Consider the following 26,886-nt stretch of genomic DNA (forward strand, 5'->3'; position numbering starts at 1 on the left):
CATTCTACTCAATCACAAAGAATCAGACAAATACTAAAGAAACGGTGGGAAATGATAGCGAATGAACCTGATTTCATCCATATATTCAAAAACTTTCCCATAATAGCACACACCCGAGCGAAGAACATCAGGGAAATACTCAAAAAACCTCAAAGAAATCAGACAGACACTTTCAAAGGTATGAGAAAGTGCCACAATTGTGGACAGTGCAATAACACAATAGTGAGCAAAACCTTTTCTCACCCTCAAACTGGCAAAGACATCATCCTAAAGTTTAGTGCTGATTGCAACTCTGTAGGAGTCATTTATGCTATACAATGTCCTTGTGGACTCACATATGTTGGGCGAACGTCGAGAAAAATCAAGACCCGCATTATAGAGCATAAAAGTACAATACGTAACAAATCCACCACCTCAAGTTTAGCGACACATTGGATCAATGCAGCACACACGATACCACAATTGAGATACACTGTATTAGAAGTGGTAGAAAAACACTCAGGTACAGATCATAATGTTGCATTGTCACGCAGAGAAACTTTTTGGATTAAGAAATTGGGCACCCTCACTCCGGGGGGGTTAAATGATCAATATGAGATGCTCTGTTTTTTATGAAAAACACATGTTTGTATGTTTATGTTTTGTAAGGATTGACAGAGTTATTATGCTATAATGAGGTCCTCTATATGACTAGATCTACACATGTCTTGTATTCAATGTAAATGCGTTGTTTAATGTGTATATTGTTTTTGAGGGAACATACATTTATCTTTACTGTAAAAACATTGTATACTACTAGTTGTTTCAACAGTCACTGTTCCAATATCACCCTGTAGTTTTATGGACACTGTTAAATTTGTTCTTATCGCCCACCATATAGACCATCTTATATGCCGTGTTTATTTGGAGTTACTGTGACACTATCAGTGTTAGTAGTACAGCTAAATTCAGAATATGTAAGCAATTTGTGCTTATCGCATAGCTCATCACATTTTTTGCCTAGATACTATTAGCGCTCATTTTTCATCTTGTGAGCCAGGAATACTACACTTTATCTTTTAACAATTGCTTTTGTCCAGTGATTGGCACATTAGTTGGCACATTAGTTGAACCTGATTACATCAGGCGCTTACATCGGGGTTTTCATGGAATATATCGGCACCTTTCTGATGTTTCACTGGGGGTTTCACGGGGTTTTAAAACATTGGCACCTTCTGATTTCACCTATGGTTTTGGTTTATCGGCGAGTCTGGTCCAATAAACGGTAGTATTTTGAATACCACCTCTCTTAATCCAGATACACTACATATTCTATCACGTTTTTTGAACTCGATTCTGTGAGCGTTTGAGCCTCTGATAAGCATTTAGCCCTTTAAGACCGCATGCACAGAGAACGGACTATCAGTTAAAGTGCAGGGCGTCAGACCATTTAAACAGGGCGTTTTAGACCGGATGTTGTTTCCGGAAGCTTTCACGAGGTCGAGGGTCAGAGCACGCTGTGAGACTGAAGGTAGGAACTTCTTAAGCGCTTTTCGCGGTTTGTGATTGCATATCACACGAGTTAAATAAAGGCGGGTAACTAATATACTTCCCCCTGTACATTATAGTGCGCTTCAGGTAATCGGGTCTCTTGAAGAACCGCAGATGGTGTGAACAAAGGCATTTCTGCGCACAGTGCTCGTTTTTTTCGGTAAGCCAGTTGAAAGATGTTGTGGCTTAGAGACGTTTCTTTGTCTCATACGATTCGTTGACTGATAGATGTATTTACGCATTTTTAGAACCGGATAGTCTCGTTGAATTCTCAAGACCATCCGCTAGTGCTTTTGATGGGCGGGTAAGCCGGCATTGTCTCATTGGTTTTGTGATTTTTTGGTGCACACGAGTCGCACTGGGGTGTTGCTTGTTTTTTCACTTGGTGTTTGGTGACTGGTATAGAAACACGTGGTAGATGACATTTTAATACTTTCTTAGTTAGAATTTCGAGAACAACACTCACGTATTCACGTTGGTTCCACACACTCCCGCACTACCTAGTTTCTTTAAGTTCACCCCTTACGATCAATCACACTAGATATAGTGTAGTAGTATCTTTTACTTGAGAATACTCACATTTCCATCATGGCGATTATTACTATTTTACAGGGTCTGCGATACAACTGTGAAGTGTTTTTTGAATTGAACATTCACTGAACAATAAGGATTCAACTTTGTTTGGAAAAGAATAACCCCTGAAGAAGGGTCCAGTAGTGACCCGAAATGCATTGGGATATGTTTTGATGTTTATGATGCTTTTTTGATTGATTTTTTGAAAAGACAAATACACTTGTGTTGTAACAATGTATTAAGCTGAAGTATATCACACAATGATCAGAATTTTCAGACTTGTTCATTTACACGATTGAGTTGAATCATGTACAGTAAAAACGATCATTTTGAATGAGAACTTTTGTATGGTATATTATGTTTAAATTTGGACAAGTACCTATAAATTTGTTTGTATATTGATGAAACCGTTAATGGACTAAGGTTGAGCTCCCAGTCTGACCTGGTTTCACCAGGTCCTTACAGAGCTGTTGTACACAGGATTGTGGGCACAATTCATAACTGGGATAGCTCCCATACCTAGTAAACTCGATTTACATTCTACAAAATTGGTTGAAATTAGGTAGGTGTGCAGGCTAGTTAATTACATTGCAGTTTTACACGGCCCATACCCTAGACCAGCACCCACATAATCACACATAAAATGGCGTCCTTTAAAGAAATCTCAAATCTCACATTGAACCAGGCAGAAATTAAAGCATATGGCACAGAAGAGGCAGCATCAATTTATTCACTTATAGAACAGGTTCGCACATTCAGCACTTCCAAGGGCACTACAGCACAGATGTTGAAGCAACTAGAATACGTCATGCGCAAAGAAATTAATCAACGACTCCATGCGACAACACTCATTGAATACCACAAAGTTAAGAGGATACCGAGAGGTCTTCGAATCGCATTAAAGCCCATGTTGTTTAAATTTAATAAGGCATTTATGATTAAATGGCAGGCAATTCTAAACAAGTGTTCACTTGATTTGATTCTTTTGATAATAGAAGAATTGTCGCAGATTTTGAATGAACTAAAGGAAGACATTTATAACCTACAACAGGAACTTATTAGAACCTTACCATCAGAGGATTGGACAAAGATCCTAGAGGATATTAATCGTAGACTGGATACCCACGCGAAAGAGGTGCATGATCGTAAAATACGCAAGTTTCGTCGTGATACGATCGATTACAAATTAGACGAAGTCTACACGTGGGCGGAAGCCTACGCACAAAGAAGATTCTCAAGTAGACCAATTCCCAAACAAACATCATCAGAGGAGAGCATAGTACAGGATGAAGATTTGTCTTTACAAAGAGCACCAGCTCCTGTTGTGAGCACAGATTCTCAAGAACCCACAGTATCAGGATCATCCAGAAGTGTGAAACCTTCTTTTTTGGTGGAAGGACAATCAGCAACTCATCCACCCGACTTACCAACAGAAGTAAGAGCAAACGGATCAGGAGGGGACAAAGCAACAAAAAAAGTTCCAGAAGGAGGAAGACCACAGAGAGTAGTTGCGAAAAAGGGAACTCAGTGGTGAACATCTCTAGCCAAAAACTATCGACAGAACAATTAAACATTTTAAACAAAGGGACATCATTTGTTCCTACCTATGTATCTAACGGACTGGAAACGGAAATAGCGCTTTTCAAATTCTTACGTAAATTGAGACTGAAATGGTTCTTCTCCACAACTGCATCAAACGGATCACAGCGACCTAGAGAAATGTTTAAGCCTAAAAGTAAATTTATGTCCCCCATTTCACACAAAATTTTGGACAATTTTGAAACTCTTGTAAAAAAGGACTTAGAATCCATTAGATATGAAATACCCAAGCACTCCAATCTCTCTAAAAAAGAAAAACGCATTTTGAACAATTTGAGACAGGACACATCTATAACTTTCCAACCAGCGGATAAGGGAGGAGCGCTTGTAATTATGGATACTACCTTTTATGATCGAAAAGTAGAGGAGCATGTGCATGATCCATCTACGTATATTCAACTTGAAAGGGATCCCACTCTTGAATTCAGTACACTTTTAGATAAGATCATTACCAAAGCAGAAAATGATGGCATAATCAACAACAACACGGCTAGATTTTTGAAAACCACCGAACCGCAAGTGCCACATATATACATGCTCCCTAAAATTCATAAGAGCCTAGAGGACCCACCATTTCGACCTATTGTAGCTGGATGCGGATCCATACATGAACCAGTTGGACGTTATGTGGACTTTTATTTACAGCCCTTAGTACAATCATGGGGAACCTATCTGAAAGACACCACAGATTGCTTGATTAAACTATCAGAAGTCAATCACCTTATCGACGACAGTACAATACTGTGCACCATAGACGTGGTGGCACTGTATACGTCAATCGCTCACATGGAAGGTCTGGAGGCGATAGAATGGAGATTGTTACAATCAGAGATCGATCAACAACTGTGTGTATTTTTACTTGAATTGCTACACTTTTCACTATTTCACAGTTATTTCAATTGGAAATCAGATTTCTTCTTACAGAGGACAGGTACCTCCATGGGGTTTTCTGGAGCGCCATCCTATGCTAACACATTTATGGCATATTTCGAGCAACAGTTCATACTCACAGACCATAGATGGATGAACAATCTGATACTATTTTTAAGGTATATTGACGACATTTTGGTACTCTGGCGGGGTACCAAACAGGAACTGGTTGAAAGAATTCAAGAACTCAATGAACGTAACCCACGAATTAAATTCACTTATGACGTTCAAGATTCAAGAATACATTTTCTGGATATTGAAATATCAAAAACACCACAAGGCATCTCAACTACGGTTCACCGCAAAGCCACGGATGTGAACAACGCATTGCACTATACCAGTGCACACCCAAGGAATTTGAAGAACCATCTGCCTACATCTCAACTGATGCGCATCAAAAGAATTTCCTCGGATCCAGGGGAATGCGAAAGGTCAATAAAAGAGCAATTAAAGAGGTATACTGAAAGAGGTTATCCTCAAAAAGTTCTGGAAGATGCCGATCTACGAGTACAACAAATCGATCGAGATAGCCTGTTGAAAAAAACTGAGAAGTCACCCAACGAACGTATTGTGTTCGTTATGAAACATTCTACTCAATCACAAAGAATCAGACAAATACTAAAGAAACGGTGGGAAATGATAGCGAATGAACCTGATTTCATCCATATATTCAAAAACTTTCCCATAATAGCACACACCCGAGCGAAGAACATCAGGGAAATACTCAAAAAACCTCAAAGAAATCAGACAGACACTTTCAAAGGTATGAGAAAGTGCCACAATTGTGGACAGTGCAATAACACAATAGTGAGCAAAACCTTTTCTCACCCTCAAACTGGCAAAGACATCATCCTAAAGTTTAGTGCTGATTGCAACTCTGTAGGAGTCATTTATGCTATACAATGTCCTTGTGGACTCACATATGTTGGGCGAACGTCGAGAAAAATCAAGACCCGCATTATAGAGCATAAAAGTACAATACGTAACAAATCCACCACCTCAAGTTTAGCGACACATTGGATCAATGCAGCACACACGATACCACAATTGAGATACACTGTATTAGAAGTGGTAGAAAAACACTCAGGTACAGATCATAATGTTGCATTGTCACGCAGAGAAACTTTTTGGATTAAGAAATTGGGCACCCTCACTCCGGGGGGGTTAAATGATCAATATGAGATGCTCTGTTTTTTATGAAAAACACATGTTTGTATGTTTATGTTTTGTAAGGATTGACAGAGTTATTATGCTATAATGAGGTCCTCTATATGACTAGATCTACACATGTCTTGTATTCAATGTAAATGCGTTGTTTAATGTGTATATTGTTTTTGAGGGAACATACATTTATCTTTACTGTAAAAACATTGTATACTACTAGTTGTTTCAACAGTCACTGTTCCAATATCACCCTGTAGTTTTATGGACACTGTTAAATTTGTTCTTATCGCCCACCATATAGACCATCTTATATGCCGTGTTTATTTGGAGTTACTGTGACACTATCAGTGTTAGTAGTACAGCTAAATTCAGAATATGTAAGCAATTTGTGCTTATCGCATAGCTCATCACATTTTTTGCCTAGATACTATTAGCGCTCATTTTTCATCTTGTGAGCCAGGAATACTACACTTTATCTTTTAACAATTGCTTTTGTCCAGTGATTGGCACATTAGTTGGCACATTAGTTGAACCTGATTACATCAGGCGCTTACATCGGGGTTTTCATGGAATATATCGGCACCTTTCTGATGTTTCACTGGGGGTTTCACGGGGTTTTAAAACATTGGCACCTTCTGATTTCACCTATGGTTTTGGTTTATCGGCGAGTCTGGTCCAATAAACGGTAGTATTTTGAATACCACCTCTCTTAATCCAGATACACTACATATTCTATCACGTTTTTTGAACTCGATTCTGTGAGCGTTTGAGCCTCTGATAAGCATTTAGCCCTTTAAGACCGCATGCACAGAGAACGGACTATCAGTTAAAGTGCAGGGCGTCAGACCATTTAAACAGGGCGTTTTAGACCGGATGTTGTTTCCGGAAGCTTTCACGAGGTCGAGGGTCAGAGCACGCTGTGAGACTGAAGGTAGGAACTTCTTAAGCGCTTTTCGCGGTTTGTGATTGCATATCACACGAGTTAAATAAAGGCGGGTAACTAATATACTTCCCCCTGTACATTATAGTGCGCTTCAGGTAATCGGGTCTCTTGAAGAACCGCAGATGGTGTGAACAAAGGCATTTCTGCGCACAGTGCTCGTTTTTTTCGGTAAGCCAGTTGAAAGATGTTGTGGCTTAGAGACGTTTCTTTGTCTCATACGATTCGTTGACTGATAGATGTATTTACGCATTTTTAGAACCGGATAGTCTCGTTGAATTCTCAAGACCATCCGCTAGTGCTTTTGATGGGCGGGTAAGCCGGCATTGTCTCATTGGTTTTGTGATTTTTTGGTGCACACGAGTCGCACTGGGGTGTTGCTTGTTTTTTCACTTGGTGTTTGGTGACTGGTATAGAAACACGTGGTAGATGACATTTTAATACTTTCTTAGTTAGAATTTCGAGAACAACACTCACGTATTCACGTTGGTTCCACACACTCCCGCACTACCTAGTTTCTTTAAGTTCACCCCTTACGATCAATCACACTAGATATAGTGTAGTAGTATCTTTTACTTGAGAATACTCACATTTCCATCATGGCGATTATTACTATTTTACAGGGTCTGCGATACAACTGTGAAGTGTTTTTTGAATTGAACATTCACTGAACAATAAGGATTCAACTTTGTTTGGAAAAGAATAACCCCTGAAGAAGGGTCCAGTAGTGACCCGAAATGCATTGGGATATGTTTTGATGTTTATGATGCTTTTTTGATTGATTTTTTGAAAAGACAAATACACTTGTGTTGTAACAATGTATTAAGCTGAAGTATATCACACAATGATCAGAATTTTCAGACTTGTTCATTTACACGATTGAGTTGAATCATGTACAGTAAAAACGATCATTTTGAATGAGAACTTTTGTATGGTATATTATGTTTAAATTTGGACAAGTACCTATAAATTTGTTTGTATATTGATGAAACCGTTAATGGACTAAGGTTGAGCTCCCAGTCTGACCTGGTTTCACCAGGTCCTTACAGAGCTGTTGTACACAGGATTGTGGGCACAATTCATAACTGGGATAGCTCCCATACCTAGTAAACTCGATTTACATTCTACAAAATTGGTTGAAATTAGGTAGGTGTGCAGGCTAGTTAATTACATTGCTGGATAAAAAATACGTCAGATAGGGCTGTATGCATTTTTCAGACTGTTGGGCACAGATTTTTTCGTTTAGTGGTTTAGTGATCTCTGCCTGGTTCCGTAGATCCCTCAGATGGGCCATGCACATTGTGTTTAGCTGTTTCCTAGAAATGTCTTCCACTGAGGGAGGTTCTTCAAAGTAGGACTCACAGTCCAGGTCTTTAAAAAAGTTACATATATAGGTTAGCCACGGGATTTTTCGCCAGTTTGTGAGCGCTAAACAGTCAGTGATGAGGGAGCGAGTTAGGTGGCATTCGGGGTTGCTCCATATTCGATGCCACAGTAAGATAGGCTGGCATCGAACGGTGTCAATAATGTATTCCATGCCAAGCTCTCGGTGTGAGGCTAGTATCGGGGAACTTTGAGGGAGGGCTAAGATGTATTTTATAAAAGCATTTTCAGTGACCTGTAACTGGTCGATACGTCCGTGGCCCCAGATACCAGCTCCATAGGTGGCCACACTATGGCATTTTGCATAGTATATGGTCAGGAGTTCAGGTGGAGCTGGTTTCCCCAATTTCCTCGAGAAAGAGGTTAGTGCAGATGTTGCACGACGGAAGTGGAGATTCCTGGCTTCAATTGCCTTTCGCCAATTCATTGCGTCGTCCACTAGGATTCCCAGGTATGGGTAAACTGGAGTTTTTTCCAGTTTGTTGTTATCAACCATGATTGGTTTAGGGTTTTTGATCCTGGGACCGATATGCATTGTGAAAGTTTTCTTGATGTTTATTTTGAGGCCAAGTGAGTCCATGAATGCTGCGTATTTATTGATTTGTGTCTGGAGTTGGTTTAAAGTCCGTGCTAAAATGACTGAATCGTCAGCATACAACAATGTGGGTATCGGGCGATGATTTATCTGGGGGAGGTCCTGGCTCCCTTCCAACATAGCCTGTTCAAGCCCATTTGTGTAAAGGTTGAACAGGAAGGGAGCCAGTACGCATCCCTGTCTTACTCCCTTCAGTATTTGGAATGGACGGGACAGTTCGCCGCTGGTACCAAATCTTACTCGGCCTTCAGCATTTGAGTAGAGTTCTCGTAGAAAGGTTATTATCGGGGGATCCACGCCAAGGTCGCTTAGTATTTGCCAGAGTTTCGCGTGCTGGACGCAGTCGAATGCCGCACTTAGGTCGACATAAACGAGGAAGATGTTTCCTCCTTTGGCGTGAACGTATTTACCAGCCAGGAGAACAAGATTGAGGGCCTGCTCCACGGTCCCGAGCCCCTTCTGGAAACCATATTGCAGGTCGGTTATGATGTTATTCTCCCGGGCCCAGGATTGTAATCGGTCCAGGAGTACTCGACCTGCAATCTTGCCCATGGAGTCCAGAAGGGAGATTGGTCTGTAGCAAGCGGGGTCGTTGCGGTCGCCTTTTTTAAAAATGGGTAGGAGGATTGAGGTCGACCATGAGTGGAAGAGACCGATCGACGCTACTGCTGACATAACCCGGGTGATTATCTGCGACCAAAAGCCTACATCGTGGAGGAACAAGTCCATTGGAACGCCATCAGGGCCGGGGCCTTGCCTGTTTTGGAAGCCCTGATTGCTTTTATAATTTCGTTAAGATGAAAGTACATTTTGATCGGATAGATGGCATTTCTCGTTTGCTGGCCCTCACATGTTGGTTTATCTGCTGCGGAATCTGGGGGTGTTCCAAAAATTTTTGCAAAGTGGAAAACCCAGTCTTCCTCGGTTATTGCCACATCAAGATGTTCAGTGTCTGTGCTGTTGGCCAGGAGAGGAGATCTTATGATTTGCCAGAATGCGGTACTGTCTTTTCTCCGGGCACTATCATGTAATCGTAGCCAAAGATCCTTTTTGATTTGTTTTTTGCGGTCTTGCCTTGCAGAGTTGTAGATTTTTCTCAGGTAAGAAATTTCATGGGGATCTCTCGTCGGTTTACGCAAGGCTTCTTTAAGAGATGAAAGTGCCTTCCGACAGGCAGTGTCGAACCATCTCGTGGTAGGGGACTTAATCTTGTTTTTCAAGTTGACAAATAGCTCATCCCTTATTGTTTCCTGAATTTTTTGGAAACAACTGACGATTATCTGCGGTGGTGTCTCCAGAGACATACATTTGGATAGCCATTTATCAGTTTTTCCAAGGACCCTCTGTGTCACTTCTTCCGGGTCGATCTTGGCCCATTTAACTGTGTACCCATTCAGTTTGTTCATGGACAGTGATTGCTGGTTAAGGGAGCTCAGCTTTACAGGGTGAGCTGTTGCCCGTTTGATGTTGATTTTTACACTAAGCGGGTAATGGTCACTTATTGGGTTTGACCCAATTTCAAAGTTCGCTATTTTCCCTTTTAGTGAGTTAGAGGCTATTATGTAGTCTATGGTTGTGGAGTGACCTCGCCCATGAAAGGTAGGTAAGAAATCCTGCTGCGGGTCAACCAGTTCGTTCACGTGATCCATATCTAAGGAGAATAGGATATCGTTAAGTTTATTTCCACATATCGAGTGGACGAAGTGAGGTATAGGGTTACCAAGTTCATTTTGGAGACCACAGATTCCCTTTTTATGATTTGGGCACAAAGGGGAGTTGAAATCGCCACCCCAGATGATATGTGTTATGGATGTATTGTTATCGTTTTGGAACGAAGATAAAAATGTGGCGATCTCTTCTAGGTTTGACCAGCAGTCCGCGGTACCAGAGTTATTATAGTAATTTATGAATATATAGTTATTGTCTTTGGGTGCTGTTATCTGCTTAATTTGCATGATTTGGAATGTTGGAGACTCCTTTAGTAATTTCACTCTGAGAGGGAGGGTATTAGCAACATAGGTCGTTAACCCCCCCTTTGGTCTGCCCATATTACCCTGCACCGCTGAGGTAAACAGGGTTTTATATCCAGCGAGGTGTAATGGGGTTGTGCACCAAGTTTCTTGTAGGCACAGTATCTGATGTTCCCTGGCCGTATCTAACCATAGCCCCAGTGTTATTTTTGAGGACAAGCCTGCAATGTTCCAGTATGCAGTGGAGAAACTCAGGTTTGTGGAGTCAACAGTGACGTGGGGTGTAGCTAACAAGGTATTCGCGGTCTGGATTTCTAACGGTTCAAGTATTTGGACCTGTGAGGGGTTAGGAGAAGCTTTAGGGGTTGTGATTTGCTGGTGGTACAAGCCAGTAGTGATTCTGTCTCGTTCTATGGAGGTTGTGCGTGTAGGATTATTAAAAGTGTTGAGGGAGACAATTTCCGTTTCCGGGAGTAGGTTTTTATGATTGGTTGGAATGGGGTCCGAGGGTACTCGGAGCTGGATTGGGTTTGTTAGTTGTGGGGTGATAATGATGTTTATGTTCCTGGGTTCAACCCTGAGTGGTCAATCGACCATCTCAAGGCAGTCGAAGCGGTTCTGCGTTGGAAAACCCTGCCAGCCTTCGTTGGATTGAAGGGGCCTATCTTGCCAGTATTGCCTTGGCCAATCTCTCGGGGCATTTCTGCTACCGTGGTCATAGGTATACTCCATCTGGTTCCATGGTTCTTTAGGGGTCTGGTGCCAGTTCCAGGGTGGAGTGTATCGATGTTGTCTCGCTGGGGGATAAAAGAAAGAAAGATGCCGGGCATCAATTCCCCCCTTTTTTTCCAGCGAGGGCCACGCGCAGATGTGATCCACTACGGAGGGGTCTCTGCAAGTTACTAAAATGCAGTCCCCGCGAGTCGTTTTTGCTGTTTTACCTACCCATACTACCCTGCGGGTTGAGGAGATCCCTCCCGAGTGATGGGGTTCTAAAGGCCTGTTAATGCTTAGCCATTGCATGACTTTGTTCTTGAGTGACCATGCAGTTTCAGGTGTATCATGGGTTAGTTCTGGTACACCAGTAAGTATTATTGTATACGGAGTGGCTTCTGGAGGCAAGTGAGCTGGACGTCTGATTGCTGGTGTTTTTTTGGGGAAATTTTTGGAGAAGGCTGGGGGACCGCTGATTTTGGTGGAAGAGGTGCTGGCTTTTTTATAGAGTGCAGATTGCTGGGATTATTTGTCACAGGTCCTGGGGTGCCAAGGGTAGCCGGGCCTATATTAGATGTTTGTTGGTTCGCCACCACGGTGGTTTTACTCTGCTGCAATCTGGGCGTTGTGATTTGTGGATTTTGATTCATAGTATTTTGATTTTGATTTTTTGGGGGTAAGGCAGTCGGATTTGGTCGCTTTATTGCTTTAGGTGGTTGTGGTTGAGGATAGGTTTTTGAGGACTGCGGGGGATTTCGCTGGCCCTTTATTTCTATGCGTGTGTTGGTATCAAGAATTGTTGCAGAAAGTATGTTCAGCTGAGCTTCTAGGTTTCTGATGCTGAGTTGGATGGGTTTCAGATACTGAAACATGAGATCTTTTATTGTGGTCAGAACTTGTGAGGTAACTTTGCATGTTCTGCAGAGGTTGTCGGTTGCCTCGTTTGAGGTTATAGAATGAGGAGGATTGGCTACAGGGGGAAGTAGCGTGTTTTGTTGCAGGGATTGTGTTGTGAGGTTTAGATAGTCTGTAACATGATCTGAATAAGGAGCCATGGCTGCTGTGTCATCAATGGGTTTTGTGCTGCCTTGTTTTGGGATGGCTCCTTCCCTTTCTCCTTGGAGGTGCGAATTTGAGTTGGTCTGGGATTCTTCCTGAATTTGACAGGCCGCCAAATCAGGGGTTGCCTCTAGGTCGTCTAAAGTTAATGATGGATCAGACTCAGACTGAGTTACGGAAAGGTCTACTATGGATGGGACTGTATTAATGTCGGGAACAGACGCGGACACAGGAAGGGAACAATTATGGGAGTTAAGGTCAATGGGAGAAGTGGCGGTCGCTATAGAACCTAGAGATGATCGTTTGGCATTCATGAGGTCCAGTGACACTCTTTTTTCAAGAAGCGAGATACTCTGGTTGATTACCTCGTGAGTTCGTGAGATGAATAAGTCAATAGGCCCGGTTATTCGTGCTACCTCCTGGGCGTTCTTGGATTTTGTCTTTGTAGTACTCCTGGTTTTCGGTGGCATGATTTTGATCTACTGACTGAGGTTTCAATAGTTACTAAAATTAAGGGGGGTGGCCCGGTCCGGTCTCTACTGGGCACTAACGGGCAACAACGGGCCCGCCCTTGGCCCGGGCTTTGCCCGGGCTGCGACCCGCGCGCGTCCCGCGTTGCGTGGTGTACTCTCTCTTTAGTAGCTATTGGGTCAGAGGGGGCGTGGCACTGGGAGTGGGCGCGGCTCCCTCGGGAAGAGGACCAGCTGTTGGTGTTGCTTGCTGGTCCTCGCAGTCCCGGGGCCGCACCTCTCACCTCCTCTGCGGCCTCGCTCACACACTGCTCCTCGCGCTGGTGTTTGTAGAGCCTGGAAAAGGGCTGGAAAAGGAAGTAAGCTGCTCCTGCAGCGACGGTCAAAGTTCAGACACGCTGAAACCTCTTTGCGAGCGTAAAATAGTCCCTTCTGCTTTGTACTGCCAGCTCCATTGGAGGCGGAATGGTACATGAAACAGCCGCCATCATCAGGTGAGAGAGACATGTTCACAAGGGGCAGAACCAAACCTGCTCTATATGTGTTTTAAAAAAATAACTACAAAAGCTCAGATAATGCTGTTTGTTGCCAGACTTAAAACACCAGCAGGCCTCAAACAATTCAACATCAATGTGTCTACCAACATGTTCTCACTTTGGGCCTCATTATGATGTCGGCCGGATCGCAATCCACAAGCCGCCGGTGGCGGTCCGACCAACATCTGCTGTCGCAGTCCGACCGACACATTTTGATGCGCTGCGGTTGGAGGCAGCGGGCGGAGGGACCGACTGACACTTCCGAGGGGCTCAAGGAACCCGTCCGACCGCCGGTTGGAATGTAATACCCTATAACAGGGCGGTGCGCACTCAGGCACTGCAGTAGGCATTACAATGTCCCTTTCATACAGCCTTTCAACGCCGGTCCGGCTGTCGGAAACTGACTTTGAGGGGCCCTAGCAACTCCCCATCCCTCTGCTGCCTCCACTATGAGGCCTGGGGGCGCCTGTGGTGCCCCCACAAACATCCATACCCCGCGTGCCAAGCACCACGCGGTGCTGGCACGCCGTGCATGGGTGTTTGCAAACATTCATTTTCCCAATGCTGTGTGTGCTGAGGCGCTTTTCCAGCCACAGTATAAGCCGCAGTGGAAAAATGGATGTTTCCAACCGCCTCATGATGGTCACATCCTGATGTGTCAGATGGAACCACTGACTACGTGTCGGACGGTTTCCATTCCGAGACGATGTCAGTCGGACGAGTGTCCCACCAGCATCATAATCGGGGCCTTTGTGTCATTTTTAAGCTCAGTTAACTTTATACGTAGTTAACAATTAGTAAAAGTTACATCCAAGCAAGATGGTCCACATTCTTTGTGTGATTTAGTTCCTTCGCTGCGGCGGCTATTCCGTCGCAGCACTAAGGGGGCGGGGGGGGGGGCCGCGCGGTGCTCACACGCTGGTGACGGAACCGCTCCGTCACCAGCCTCGGGTGAGCTGTGCTGATGACGGAGCGGTTCTGTCATAGCCCCGCCTGCTCAATAGAACGCGCCGCGCAGGCGCAAAATCAGCGCCGTGCAGGCGCGGCGGCAGGGCCCTGACGGAACCGCTCCGTCATCAGCACAGCGCTACCGCGGCTGATGACGGAGCGGTTCTGTCATCAGCGTCGAATTTGTTGTTCATTGAGGATTCATTCACAGCTCAGTCAGGCCTCTTAAGGTGCCAGTAGGGTTGGGGCAGGTCAGTCACAGCTCAGTTGAGCCTCTTAAGGTACCAGCAAGGATGGGTCGGAGTCAGTGACAGCTCAGTTGAGCCTCCTAAGGTGCCAACAGTGATGGGTCAGAGTCAGTCACAGGTCAGTCGAGTCTCTTAAGGTACCAGCAATGATGGGTTACAGTCAGTCACAGCTCAGTCGGGCTTCCTAAGGTGCCAGCAGGGTTGGGGCGGGTCAGTCACAGCTCAGTCGGGCCTCTTAAGGTGCCAACAGTGATGGGTCAGAGTCAGTCACAGCTCAGTCAGGCCTCTTCAGGTGCCAGTAGGGTTGGGGCGGGTCAGTCACAGCTCAGTTGAGCCTCTTAATGTCCCAGCAGGGATGGGTCAGAGTCAGTCACAGCTCAGTCGGGCCTCTGAAGGTGCCAGTATGGTTGGGTCAGAGTCAGTCACAGCTCAGTCGGGCCTCTTAATGTCCCAGCAGGGATGGGTCAGAGTCAGTCACAGCTCAGTCAGGCCTCTTCAGGTGCCAGTAGGGATGGGTCAGAGTCAGTCACAGCTCAGTCGAGTCTCTTAAGGTACCAGCAATGATGGGTTACAGTCAGTCACAGCTCAGTCGGGCTTCCTAAGGTGCCAGCAGGGTTGGGGCAGAGTCAGTCAGAGGTGAGACAAGAGTCTGCTGGATTGAATGCCTGTCTGTTTCAATCTGCAGGTTACCTGGAGAAGGTGCTGAAGAACCACACTGCCAGCGCCTGTGAGGGGGGGCAGCTGGGGGTCACCTGCCCTCACAAGACCTCAATCAGTGTCCTGTCCGCCTTCTATGGACGCCGAGTGCCCAGCCGGAACCTGTGCCCCAGCCCAACCGGCAACCTGAGTGACGTCAGTGAAGACACCTACTGCTCCTCGCCAGTGGCCATCCAGGTACAAGCGCTGTGAATCACGACTGTGGGTGGGCAGGCACTGCTCCACTGCGGTGAGCACTGGAGGCACTGCTCAGGGAATGTTCCACTGACATGGGCTCTCGAGGCATTGGTGCACTGCAGTGAGCACTGGAGGCACTGGCGCACTGCGGTGAGCACTGGAGGCACTGCTTAGGCACTGCTCCACTGCACTGGGCTCTAGAGGCACTGGTGCACTGCGGTGAGCACTGGAGGCAGTGTTTAGGCACTGCTCCACTGCACTGGGCTCTAGAGGCACTGGTGCACTGCAGTGAGCACTGGAGGCAGTGTTTAGGCACTGCGCCACTGCACTGGCTCTAGAGGCACTGGCGCACTGCGGTGAACACTGGAGGCACTGCTTAGGCACTGCTCCACTGCACTGAGCTCTAGAGGCACTGGTGCACTGCGGTGAGCACTGGAGGCTGTGTTTAGGCACTGCTCCACTGCACTGGGCTCTAGAGGCACTGGTGCACTGCGGTGAGCACTGGAGGCAGTGTTTAGGCACTGCTCCACTGCACTGGGCTCTAGAGGCACTGGTGCACTGCAGTGAGCACTGGAGGCAGTGTTTAGGCACTGCGCCACTGCACTGGCTCTAGAGGCACTGGCGCACTGCGGTGAACACTGGAGGCACTGCTTAGGCACTGCTCCACTGCACTGAGCTCTAGAGGCACTGGTGCACTGCGGTGAGCACTGGAGGCAGTGTTTAGGCACTGCTCCACTGCACTGGGCTCTAGAGGCACTGGTGCACTGCGGTGAGCACTGGAGGCAGTGTTTAGGCACTGCTTCACTGCACTGGGCTCTAGAGGCACTGGTGCACTGCGGTGAGCACTAGAGGCAGTGTTTAGGCACTGCTCCACTGCACTGGGCTCTAGAGGCACTGGTGCACTGCGGTGAGCACTGGAGGCAGTGTTTAGGCACTGCTCCACTGCACTGGGCTCTAAAGGCACTGGTGCACTGCAGTGAGCACTAGAGGCAGTGTTTAGGCACTGCTCCACTGCACTGGGCTCTAGAGGCACTGGTGCACTGCGGTGAACCCTTGATTCAGTGTTTAGGCACTGCTCCACTGCACTGGGCTCTAGAGGCACTGGTGCACTGCGGTGAGCACTGGAGGCAGTGTTTAGGCACTGCTCCACTGCACTGGGCTCTAGAGGCACTGGTGCACTGCAGTGAGCACTAGAGGCAGTGTTTAGGCACTGCTCCACTGCACTGGGCGCTAGAGGCGCTGGCGCACTGCGGTTAACAATTAAATTTAATGTATATATGCTTTAAACATACTAACCACACCATCCCAAATAAAGCCCACAATCTGAAATTAAAAGTTGGTATATAATTAAAAAGCTTAAACATTTAAAGAAATAAATACTAATTAAAAAATATAACATAATTAACACATTAATCAAATAACATTAAGTAACATGAAAATTTTTAAAAATAACTACCTAACAAAAGCCCCATTAAACCCCACATCCTATGATCTATACCCTAATTTACTTGAAAAAAAATTACCATAAAATATACAATAAAATATCAAACAAAAAAAACAATACCATAAAACACCATTATTAAAAAGAAAACGTAATTAAAGTAGAGTAGCAGTAATAAATCATTATTCGATCATGTATCATAATCATAAAAGATAAAAAAAAACAGAAGATCTGCATAAATATATTAACAACATTAAAATATGCATTCCAGAATAATACGTTCAGATTGCACAATCTATAAACATTAAGTACAATTCAGGGGAAAGAAAGCCAATCTATATATTATATCATTGTAAGTGAGGCGCACATAATTGTATTCCATTACAGGACTCCTTTTAGATAGGCCGCAACCGCCCGTATCACCACATGATCAGCTAACAGCTGTAAATATAAAAAAGGGGTCAAAATTGGACGAAACCCAAGGATTTAAAAAAATGGTATTAAATACTTTTTACGTAAAAATTCATAACATTTACAAAATAAAATCAAATGTGTCAAGGTTTGGGGGGAGCAGGCGTCAGAAGGAGAAGTTAAGAGTGCGTGGGGATCATACGGACGGGGGGGGGGGGGGAGGACAGATCATTATATGTTAAGAGTCCAGACGAAATGTTGTAAGCGATGATGTGTCCCAAGGATGTGTAGCAGCTGTGAGGTTCGGTTCAGTACCTGTTATGGATTTCAGGAGCAAAGAGGATCTATTGGTGTGTTTCTCCAACGCCCTGGCTTCACTCTCACCCTTCAAGTGGTTTAAAAAGCGTTCCTTGAGGGGGCTCCAATCTCCTTTTTAAAGAAACTGTGGCCTATTAAGAAGGTCCATCTCCAGATCTCCTGAGATCCAGGATTGATTCTGAAGCCAGTGGGGGGTCTCCAGCCCTCTGAGGCCATCTCCTCTCCCCAACATCCCACCTCTCAGCTCACCCACTCACCGTGTGTGGCATTAATCCTCACCTCTCAGCTCACACTCACCATGTGTGGCATTAATCCTCACCTCTCAGCTCACACTCACCATGTGTGGCATTAATCCTCACCTTTCAGCTCACACACTCACCGTGTGTGGGATTAATCCTCACTTCTCAGCTCACCCACTCACCGTGTGTGGCATTAATCCCGACCTCTCAGCTCACCCACTCACCGTGTGTGGCATTAATCCTCACTTCTCAGCTCACCCACTCACCGCGTGTGGCATTAATCCTCACCTCTCAGCTGACCCACTCACCGTGTGTGGCATTAATCCCCACCTCTCAGCTCACCCACTCACCGTGTGTGGCATTAATCCCAGGTCTCAACTCACCCACTCACCGTGTGTGGCATTAATCCTCACCTCTCAGCTCACCTACTCACCATGTGTGGCATTAATCCTCACCTCTCAGCTCACCCACTCACCGTGTGTGGCATTAATTCTCACCTCTCAGCTCACCCACTCACCATGTGTGGCATTAATCCTCACTTCTCAGCTCACCCACTCACCGTGTGTGGCATTAATCCCGACCTCTCAGCTCACCCACTCACCGTGTGTGGCATTAATCTTCACTTCTCAGCTCACCCACTCACCGTGTGTGGCATTAATCCCGTCCTCTCAGCTCACCCACTCACCGTGTGTGGCATTTATCCTCACCTCTCAGCTCACCCACTCACCGTGTGTGGCATTAATCCTCACCTCTCAGCTCACCCACTCACCGTGTGTGGCATTAATCCTCACTTCTCAGCTCACCCACTCACCGTGTGTGGCATTAATCCCCACCTCTCAGCTAAACCACTCACCGTGTGTGGCATTAATCCCCACCTCTCAGCTCACCCACTCACCGTGTGTGGCATTAATCCCCACCTCTCAGCTCACCCACTCACCGTGTGTGGCATTAATCCTCACCTCTCAGCTCACCCACTCACCGTGTGTGTCAATAATCCTCACCTCTCAGCTCACCCACTCACCGTGTGTGGCATTAATCCCGACCTCTCAGCTCACCCACTCACTGTGTGTGGCATTAATCCCCAGCTCTCAGCTCACCCACTCACCGTGTGTGGCATTAATCCCGACCTCTCAGCTCACCCACTCACCGTGTGTGGCATTAATCCTCACCTCTCAGCTCACCCACTCACTGTGTGTGGCATTAATCCTCACCTCTCAGCTCACCTACTCACCGTGTGTGGCATTATTCCCCAGCTCTCAGCTAACCCACTCAACGTGTGTGGCATTAATCCTCACTTCTCAGCTCACCCACTCACCGTGTCTGGCATTAATCCCCAGCTCTCAGCTCACCCACTCACCGTGTGTGGCATTAATCCCGACCTCTCAACTCACCCACTCACCATGTGTGGCATTAATCCCCAGCTCTCAGCTCACCCACTCAACGTGTGTGGCATTAATCCTCACCTCTCAGCTCACCCACTCACCATGTGTGGCATTAATCCTCCCCTCTCAGCTCACCCACTCACCGTGTGTGGCATTAATCCCGACCTCTCAGCTCACCCACTCACGGTGTGTGGCATTAATCCCGACCTCTCAGCTCACCCACTCACCATGTGTGGCATTATTCCCCAGCTCTCAGCTCGCCCACTCAACATGTTTGGCATTAATCCTCACCTCTCAGCTCACCCACTCACCATGTGTGGCTTTAATCCCCAGCTCTCAGCTCACCCACTCAAAGTGTGTGGCATTAATCCCCACCTCTCAGCTCACCCACTCACCGTGTGTGGCATTAATCCCCACCTCTCAGCTCACCCACTCACCATGTGTGGCATTAATCCTCACTTCTCAGCTCACCCACTCACCGTGTGTGGCATTAATCCTCACCTCTCAGCTCACCCACTCCCCGTGTGTGGCATTAATCCCGACCTCTCAGCTCACCCACTCACCGTGTGTGGTATTAATCCTCACCTCTCAGCTCACCCACTCGCCGTGTGTGGCATTAATCCCCAGCTCTCAGCTCACCCACTCACCATGTGTGGCATTAATCCTCACCTCTCAGCTCACCCACTCACCATGTGTGGCATTAATCCCGACCTCTCAGCTCACCCACTCACCATGTGTGGCATTAATCCCCACCTCTCAGCTCACCCACTCACCATGTGTGGCATTAATCCTCACCTCTCAGCTCACCCACTCACCGTGTGTGGCATTAATCCTCACCTCTCAGCTCACCCACTCACCGTGTGTGGCATTAATCCTCACCTCTCAGCTCACCCACTCACCGTGTGTGGCATTAATCCCCACCTCTCAGCTCACCCACTCACCATGTGTGGCATTAATCCTCACCTCTCAGCTCACCCACTCACCTTGTGTGGCATTAATCCCCAGCTCTCAGCTCACCCACTCACCGTGTGTGGCATTAATCCTCACCTCTCAGCTCACCCACTCACCGTGTGTGGCATTAATCCTCACCTCTCAGCTCACCCACTCACCATGTGTGGCATTAATCCTCACCTCTCAGCTCACCCACTCACCGTGTGTGGCATTAATCCCCACCTCTCAGCTCACCCACTCACCATGTGTGGCATTAATCCTCACCTCTCAGCTCACCCACTCACCGTGTGTGGCATTAATCCCCACCTCTCAGCTCACCCACTCACCATGTGTGGCATTAATCCTCCCCTCTCAGCTCACCCACTCACCGTGTGTGGCATTAATCCCCACCTCTCAGCTCACCCATTCACCATGTGTGGCATTAATCCTCACCTCTCAGCTCACCCACTCACCGTGTGTGGCATTAATCCTCACCTCTCAGCTCACCCACTCACCGTGTGTGGCATTAATCCTCACCTCTCAGCTCACCCACTCACCGTGTGTGGCATTAATCCCCCACCTCTCAGCTCACCCACTCACCGTGGGTGGCATTAATCCCCACCTCTCAGTTTACCCACTCACCGTGTGTGGCATTAATCCTCACCTCTCAGCTCACCCACTCACCGTGTGTGGCATTAATCCCCACCTCTCAGCTCACCCACTCACCGTGTGTGGCATTAATCCTCACTTCTCAGCTCACCCACTTACCGTGTGTGGCATTAATCTTCACTTCTCAGCTCACCCACTCACCGTGTGTGGCATTAATCCCGTCCTCTCAGCTCACCCACACCGTGTGTGGCATTAATCCTCACCTCTCAGCTCACCCACTCACCGTGTGTGGCATTAATCCTCACCTCTCAGCTCACCCACTCACCGTGTGTGGCATTAATCCTCACTTCTCAGCTCACCCACTCACCGTGTCTGGCATTAATCCCCAGCTCTCAACTCACCCACTCACCGTGTGTGGCATTAATCCTCACTTCTCAGCTCACCCACTCACAATGTGTGGCATTAATCCTCACCTCTCAGCTCACCCACTCACCGCGTGTGGCATTAATCCTCACCTCTCAGCTCACCCACTCACCATGTGTGGCATTAATCCTCCCCTCTCAGCTCACCCACTCACCGTGTGTGGCATTAATCCCGACCTCTCAGCTCACCCACTCACGGTGTGTGGCATTAATCCCGACCTCTCAGCTCACCCACTCACCATGTGTGGCATTATTCCCCAGCTCTCAGCTCACCCACTCAACATGTGTGGCATTAATCCTCACCTCTCAGCTCACCCACTCACCATGTGTGGTTTTAATCCCCAGCTCTCAGCTCACCCACTCAAAGTGTGTGGCATTAATCCCCACCTCTCAGCTCACCCACTCACCGTGTGTGGCATTAATCCCCACCTCTCAGCTCACCCACTCACCATGTGTGGCATTAATCCTCACTTCTCAGCTCACCCACTCACCGTGTGTGGCATTAATCCTCACCTCTCAGCTCACACACTCCCCGTGTGTGGCATTAATCCCGACCTCTCAGCTCACCCACTCACCGTGTGTGGTATTAATCCTCACCTCTCAGCTCACCCACTCGCCGTGTGTGGCATTAATCCCCAGCTCTCAGCTCACCCACTCACCATGTGTGGCATTAATCCTCACCTCTCAGCTCACCCACTCACCATGTGTGGCATTAATCCCGACCTCTCAGCTCACCCACTCACCATGTGTGGCATTAATCCCCACCTCTCAGCTCACCCACTCACCATGTGTGGCATTAATCCTCACCTCTCAGCTCACCCACTCACCGTGTGTGGCATTAATCCTCACCTCTCAGCTCACCCACTCACCGTGTGTGGCATTAATCCTCACCTCTCAGCTCACCCACTCACCGTGTGTGGCATTAATCCCCACCTCTCAGCTCACCCACTCACCATGTGTGGCATTAATCCTCACCTCTCAGCTCACCCACTCACCTTGTGTGGCATTAATCCCCAGCTCTCAGCTCACCCACTCACCGTGTGTGGCATTAATCCTCACCTCTCAGCTCACCCACTCACCGTGTGTGGCATTAATCCTCACCTCTCAGCTCACCCACTCACCATGTGTGGCATTAATCCTCACCTCTCAGCTCACCCACTCACCGTGTGTGGCATTAATCCCCACCTCTCAGCTCACCCACTCACCATGTGTGGCATTAATCCTCACCTCTCAGCTCACCCACTCACCGTGTGTGGCATTAATCCCCACCTCTCAGCTCACCCACTCACCATGTGTGGCATTAATCCTCCCCTCTCAGCTCACCCACTCACCGTGTGTGGCATTAATCCCCACCTCTCAGCTCACCCATTCACCGTGTGTGGCATTAATCCTCACCTCTCAGCTCACCCACTCACCGTGTGTGGCATTAATCCTCACCTCTCAGCTCACCCACTCACCGTGTGTGGCATTAATCCTCACCTCTCAGCTCACCCACTCACCGTGTGTGGCATTAATCCCCCACCTCTCAGCTCACCCACTCACCGTGGGTGGCATTAATCCCCACCTCTCAATTTACCCACTCACCGTGTGTGGCATTAATCCTCACCTCTCAGCTCACCCACTCACCGTGTGTGGCATTAATCCCCACCTCTCAGCTCACCCACTCACCGTGTGTGGCATTAATCCTCACTTCTCAGCTCACCCACTTACCGTGTGTGGCATTAATCTTCACTTCTCAGCTCACCCACTCACCGTGTGTGGCATTAATCCCGTCCTCTCAGCTCACCCACACCGTGTGTGGCATTAATCCTCACCTCTCAGCTCACCCACTCACCGTGTGTGGCATTAATCCTCACCTCTCAGCTCACCCACTCACCGTGTGTGGCATTAATCCTCACTTCTCAGCTCACCCACTCACAGTGTGTGGCATTAATCCTCACCTCTCAACTCACCCACTCACCGTGTGTGGCATTAATCCTCACTTCTCAGCTCACCCACTCACAATGTGTGGCATTAATCCTCACCTCTCAGCTCACCCACTCACCGCGTGTGGCATTAATCCTCACCTCTCAGCTGACCCACTCACCGTGTGTGGCATTAATCCCCACCTCTCAGCTCACCCACTCACCGTGTGTGGCATTAATCCCAGCTCTCAGCTCACCCACTCACCGTGTGTGGCATTAATCCCCACCTCTCAGCTAAACCACTCACCGTGTGTGGCATTAATCCCCACCTCTCAGCTCACCCACTCACCGTGTGTGGCATTAATCCCCACTACTCAGCTCACCCACTCACCGTGTGTGGCATTAATCCTCACCTCTCAGCTCACCCACTCACCGTGTGTGTCAATAATCCTCACCTCTCAGCTCACCCACTCACAGTGTGTGGCATTAATCCCGACCTCTCAGCTCACCCACTCACTGTGTGTGGCATTAATCCCCAGCTCTCAGCTCACCCACTCACCGTGTGTGGCATTAATCCCGACCTCTCAGCTCACCCACTCACCGTGTGTGGCATTAATCCTCACCTCTCAGCTCACCCACTCACTGTGTGTGGCATTAATCCTCACCTCTCAGCTCACCTACTCACCGTGTGTGGCATTATTCCCCAGCTCTCAGCTCACCCACTCAACGTGTGTCGCATTAATCCTCACTTCTCAGCTCACCCACTCACCGTGTCTGGCTTTAATCCCCAGCTCTCAGCTCACCCACTCACCGTGTGTGGCATTAATCCCGACCTCTCAACTCACCCACTCACCATGTGTGGCATTAATCCCCAGCTCTCAGCTCACCCACTCAACGTGTGTGGCATTAATCCTCACCTCTCAGCTCACCCACTCACCATGTGTGGCATTAATCCTCCCCTCTCAGCTCACCCACTCACCGTGTGTGGCATTAATCCTGACCTCTCAGCTCACCCACTCACGGTGTGTGGCATTAATCCCGACCTCTCAGCTCACCCACTCACCATGTGTGTGGCATTATTCCCCAGCTCTCAGCTCACCCACTCAACATGTGTGGCATTAATCCTCACCTCTCAGCTCACCCACTCACCATGTGTGGTTTTAATCCCCAGCTCTCAGCTCACCCACTCAAAGTGTGTGGCATTAATCCCCACCTCTCAGCTCACCCACTCACCGTGTGTGGCATTAATCCCCACCTCTCAGCTCACCCACTCACCATGTGTGGCATTAATCCTCACTTCTCAGCTCACCCACTCACCGTGTGTGGCATTAATCCTCACCTCTCAGCTCACCCACTCCCCGTGTGTGGCATTAATCCCCACCTCTCAGCTCACCCACTCACCGATCTGTGGCATTAATCCTCACCTCTCAGCTCACCCACTCACCGTGTGTGTCAATAATCCTCACCTCTCACCTCACCCACTCACAGTGTGTGGCATTAATCCCGACCTCTCAGCTCACCCACTCACTGTGTGTGGCATTAATCCCCAGCTCTCAGCTCACCCACTCACCGTGTGTGGCATTAATCCCGACCTCTCAGCTCACCCACTCACCGTGTGTGGCATTAATCCTCACCTCTCAGCTCACCCACTCACTGTGTGTGGCATTAATCCTCACCTCTCAGCTCACCTACTCACCGTGTGTGGCATTATTCCCCAGCTCTCAGCTCACCCACTCAACGTGTGTGGCATTAATCCTCACTTCTCAGCTCACCCACTCACCGTGTCTGGCATTAATCCCCAGCTCTCAGCTCACCCACTCACCGTGTGTGGCATTAATCCCGACCTCTCAACTCACCCACTCACCATGTGTGGCATTAATCCCCAGCTCTCAGCTCACCCACTCAACGTGTGTGGCATTAATCCTCACCTCTCAGCTCACCCACTCACCATGTGTGGCATTAATCCTCCCCTCTCAGCTCACCCACTCACCGTGTGTGGCATTAATCCCGACCTCTCAGCTCACCCACTCACGGTGTGTGGCATTAATCCCGACCTCTCAGCTCACCCACTCACCATGTGTGGCATTATTCCCCAGCTCTCAGCTCACCCACTCAACATGTGTGGCATTAATCCTCACCTCTCAGCTCACCCACTCACCATGTGTGGTTTTAATCCCCAGCTCTCAGCTCACCCACTCAAAGTGTGTGGCATTAATCCCCACCTCTCAGCTCACCCACTCACCGTGTGTGGCATTAATCCCCACCTCTCAGCTCACCCACTCACCATGTGTGGCATTAATCCTCACTTCTCAGCTCACCCACTCACCGTGTGTGGCATTAATCCTCACCTCTCAGCTCACACACTCCCCGTGTGTGGCATTAATCCCGACCTCTCAGCTCACCCACTCACCGTGTGTGGTATTAATCCTCACCTCTCAGCTCACCCACTCGCCGTGTGTGGCATTAATCCCCAGCTCTCAGCTCACCCACTCACCATGTGTGGCATTAATCCTCACCTCTCAGCTCACCCACTCACCATGTGTGGCATTAATCCCGACCTCTCAGCTCACCCACTCACCATGTGTGGCATTAATCCCCACCTCTCAGCTCACCCACTAACCATGTGTGGCATTAATCCTCACCTCTCAGCTCACCCACTCACCGTGTGTGGCATTAATCCTCACCTCTCAGCTCACCCACTCACCGTGTGTGGCATTAATCCTCACCTCTCAGCTCACCCACTCACCGTGTGTGGCATTAATCCCCACCTCTCAGCTCACCCACTCACCATGTGTGGCATTAATCCTCACCTCTCAGCTCACCCACTCACCTTGTGTGGCATTAATCCCCAGCTCTCAGCTCACCCACTCACCGTGTGTGGCATTAATCCTCACCTCTCAGCTCACCCACTCACCGTGTGTGGCATTAATCCTCACCTCTCAGCTCACCCACTCACCATGTGTGGCATTAATCCTCACCTCTCAGCTCAACCACTCACCGTGTGTGGCATTAATCCCCACCTCTCAGCTCACCCACTCACCATGTGTGGCATTAATCCTCACCTCTCAGCTCACCCACTCACCGTGTGTGGACTTAATCCCCACCTCTCAGCTCACCCACTCACCATGTGTGGCATTAATCCTCCCCTCTCAGCTCACCCACTCACCGTGTGTGGCATTAATCCCCACCTCTCAGCTCACCCATTCACCGTGTGTGGCATTAATCCTCACCTCTCAGCTCACCCACTCACCGTGTGTGGCATTAATCCTCACCTCTCAGCTCACCCACTCACCGTGTGTGGCATTAATCCTCACCTCTCAGCTCACCCACTCACCGTGTGTGGCATTAATCCCCCACCTCTCAGCTCACCCACTCACCGTGGGTGGCATTAATCCCCACCTCTCAGTTTACCCACTCACCGTGTGTGGCATTAATCCTCACCTCTCAGCTCACCCACTCACCGTGTGTGGCATTAATCCCCACCTCTCAGCTCACCCACTCACCGTGTGTGGCATTAATCCTCACTTCTCAGCTCACCCACTTACCGTGTGTGGCATTAATCCTCACTTCTCAGCTCACCCACTCACCATGTGTGGCATTAATCCTCACCTCTCAGCTCACCCACTCACCGTGTGTGGCATTAATCCCCAGCTCTCAGCTCACCCACTCATCGTGTG

The 26,886-nt window shown here is 48.0% G+C and overlaps 1 protein-coding gene across 2 annotated transcripts in view; it reads left to right on the plus strand.

The window, feature by feature from the left end:
* The window catches only part of LOC144785694 (protein eva-1 homolog C-like), a 273,449-nt gene that overhangs the window by 40,882 nt on the left and 205,681 nt on the right, over window positions 1–26,886 (plus strand). For both annotated transcript variants that reach the window (XM_078664485.1, XM_078664486.1), the window contains exon 2: window positions 15,345–15,553. In XM_078664485.1, the coding sequence (XP_078520611.1) occupies window positions 15,345–15,553 (209 nt within the window). The remainder of the gene's footprint in view (window positions 1–15,344; window positions 15,554–26,886) is intronic.

The sequence above is a fragment of the Lissotriton helveticus genome, chromosome 10 (assembly GCF_964261635.1).
Source record: "Lissotriton helveticus chromosome 10, aLisHel1.1, whole genome shotgun sequence".
Taxonomy (NCBI): Eukaryota; Metazoa; Chordata; class Amphibia; order Caudata; family Salamandridae; genus Lissotriton; species Lissotriton helveticus.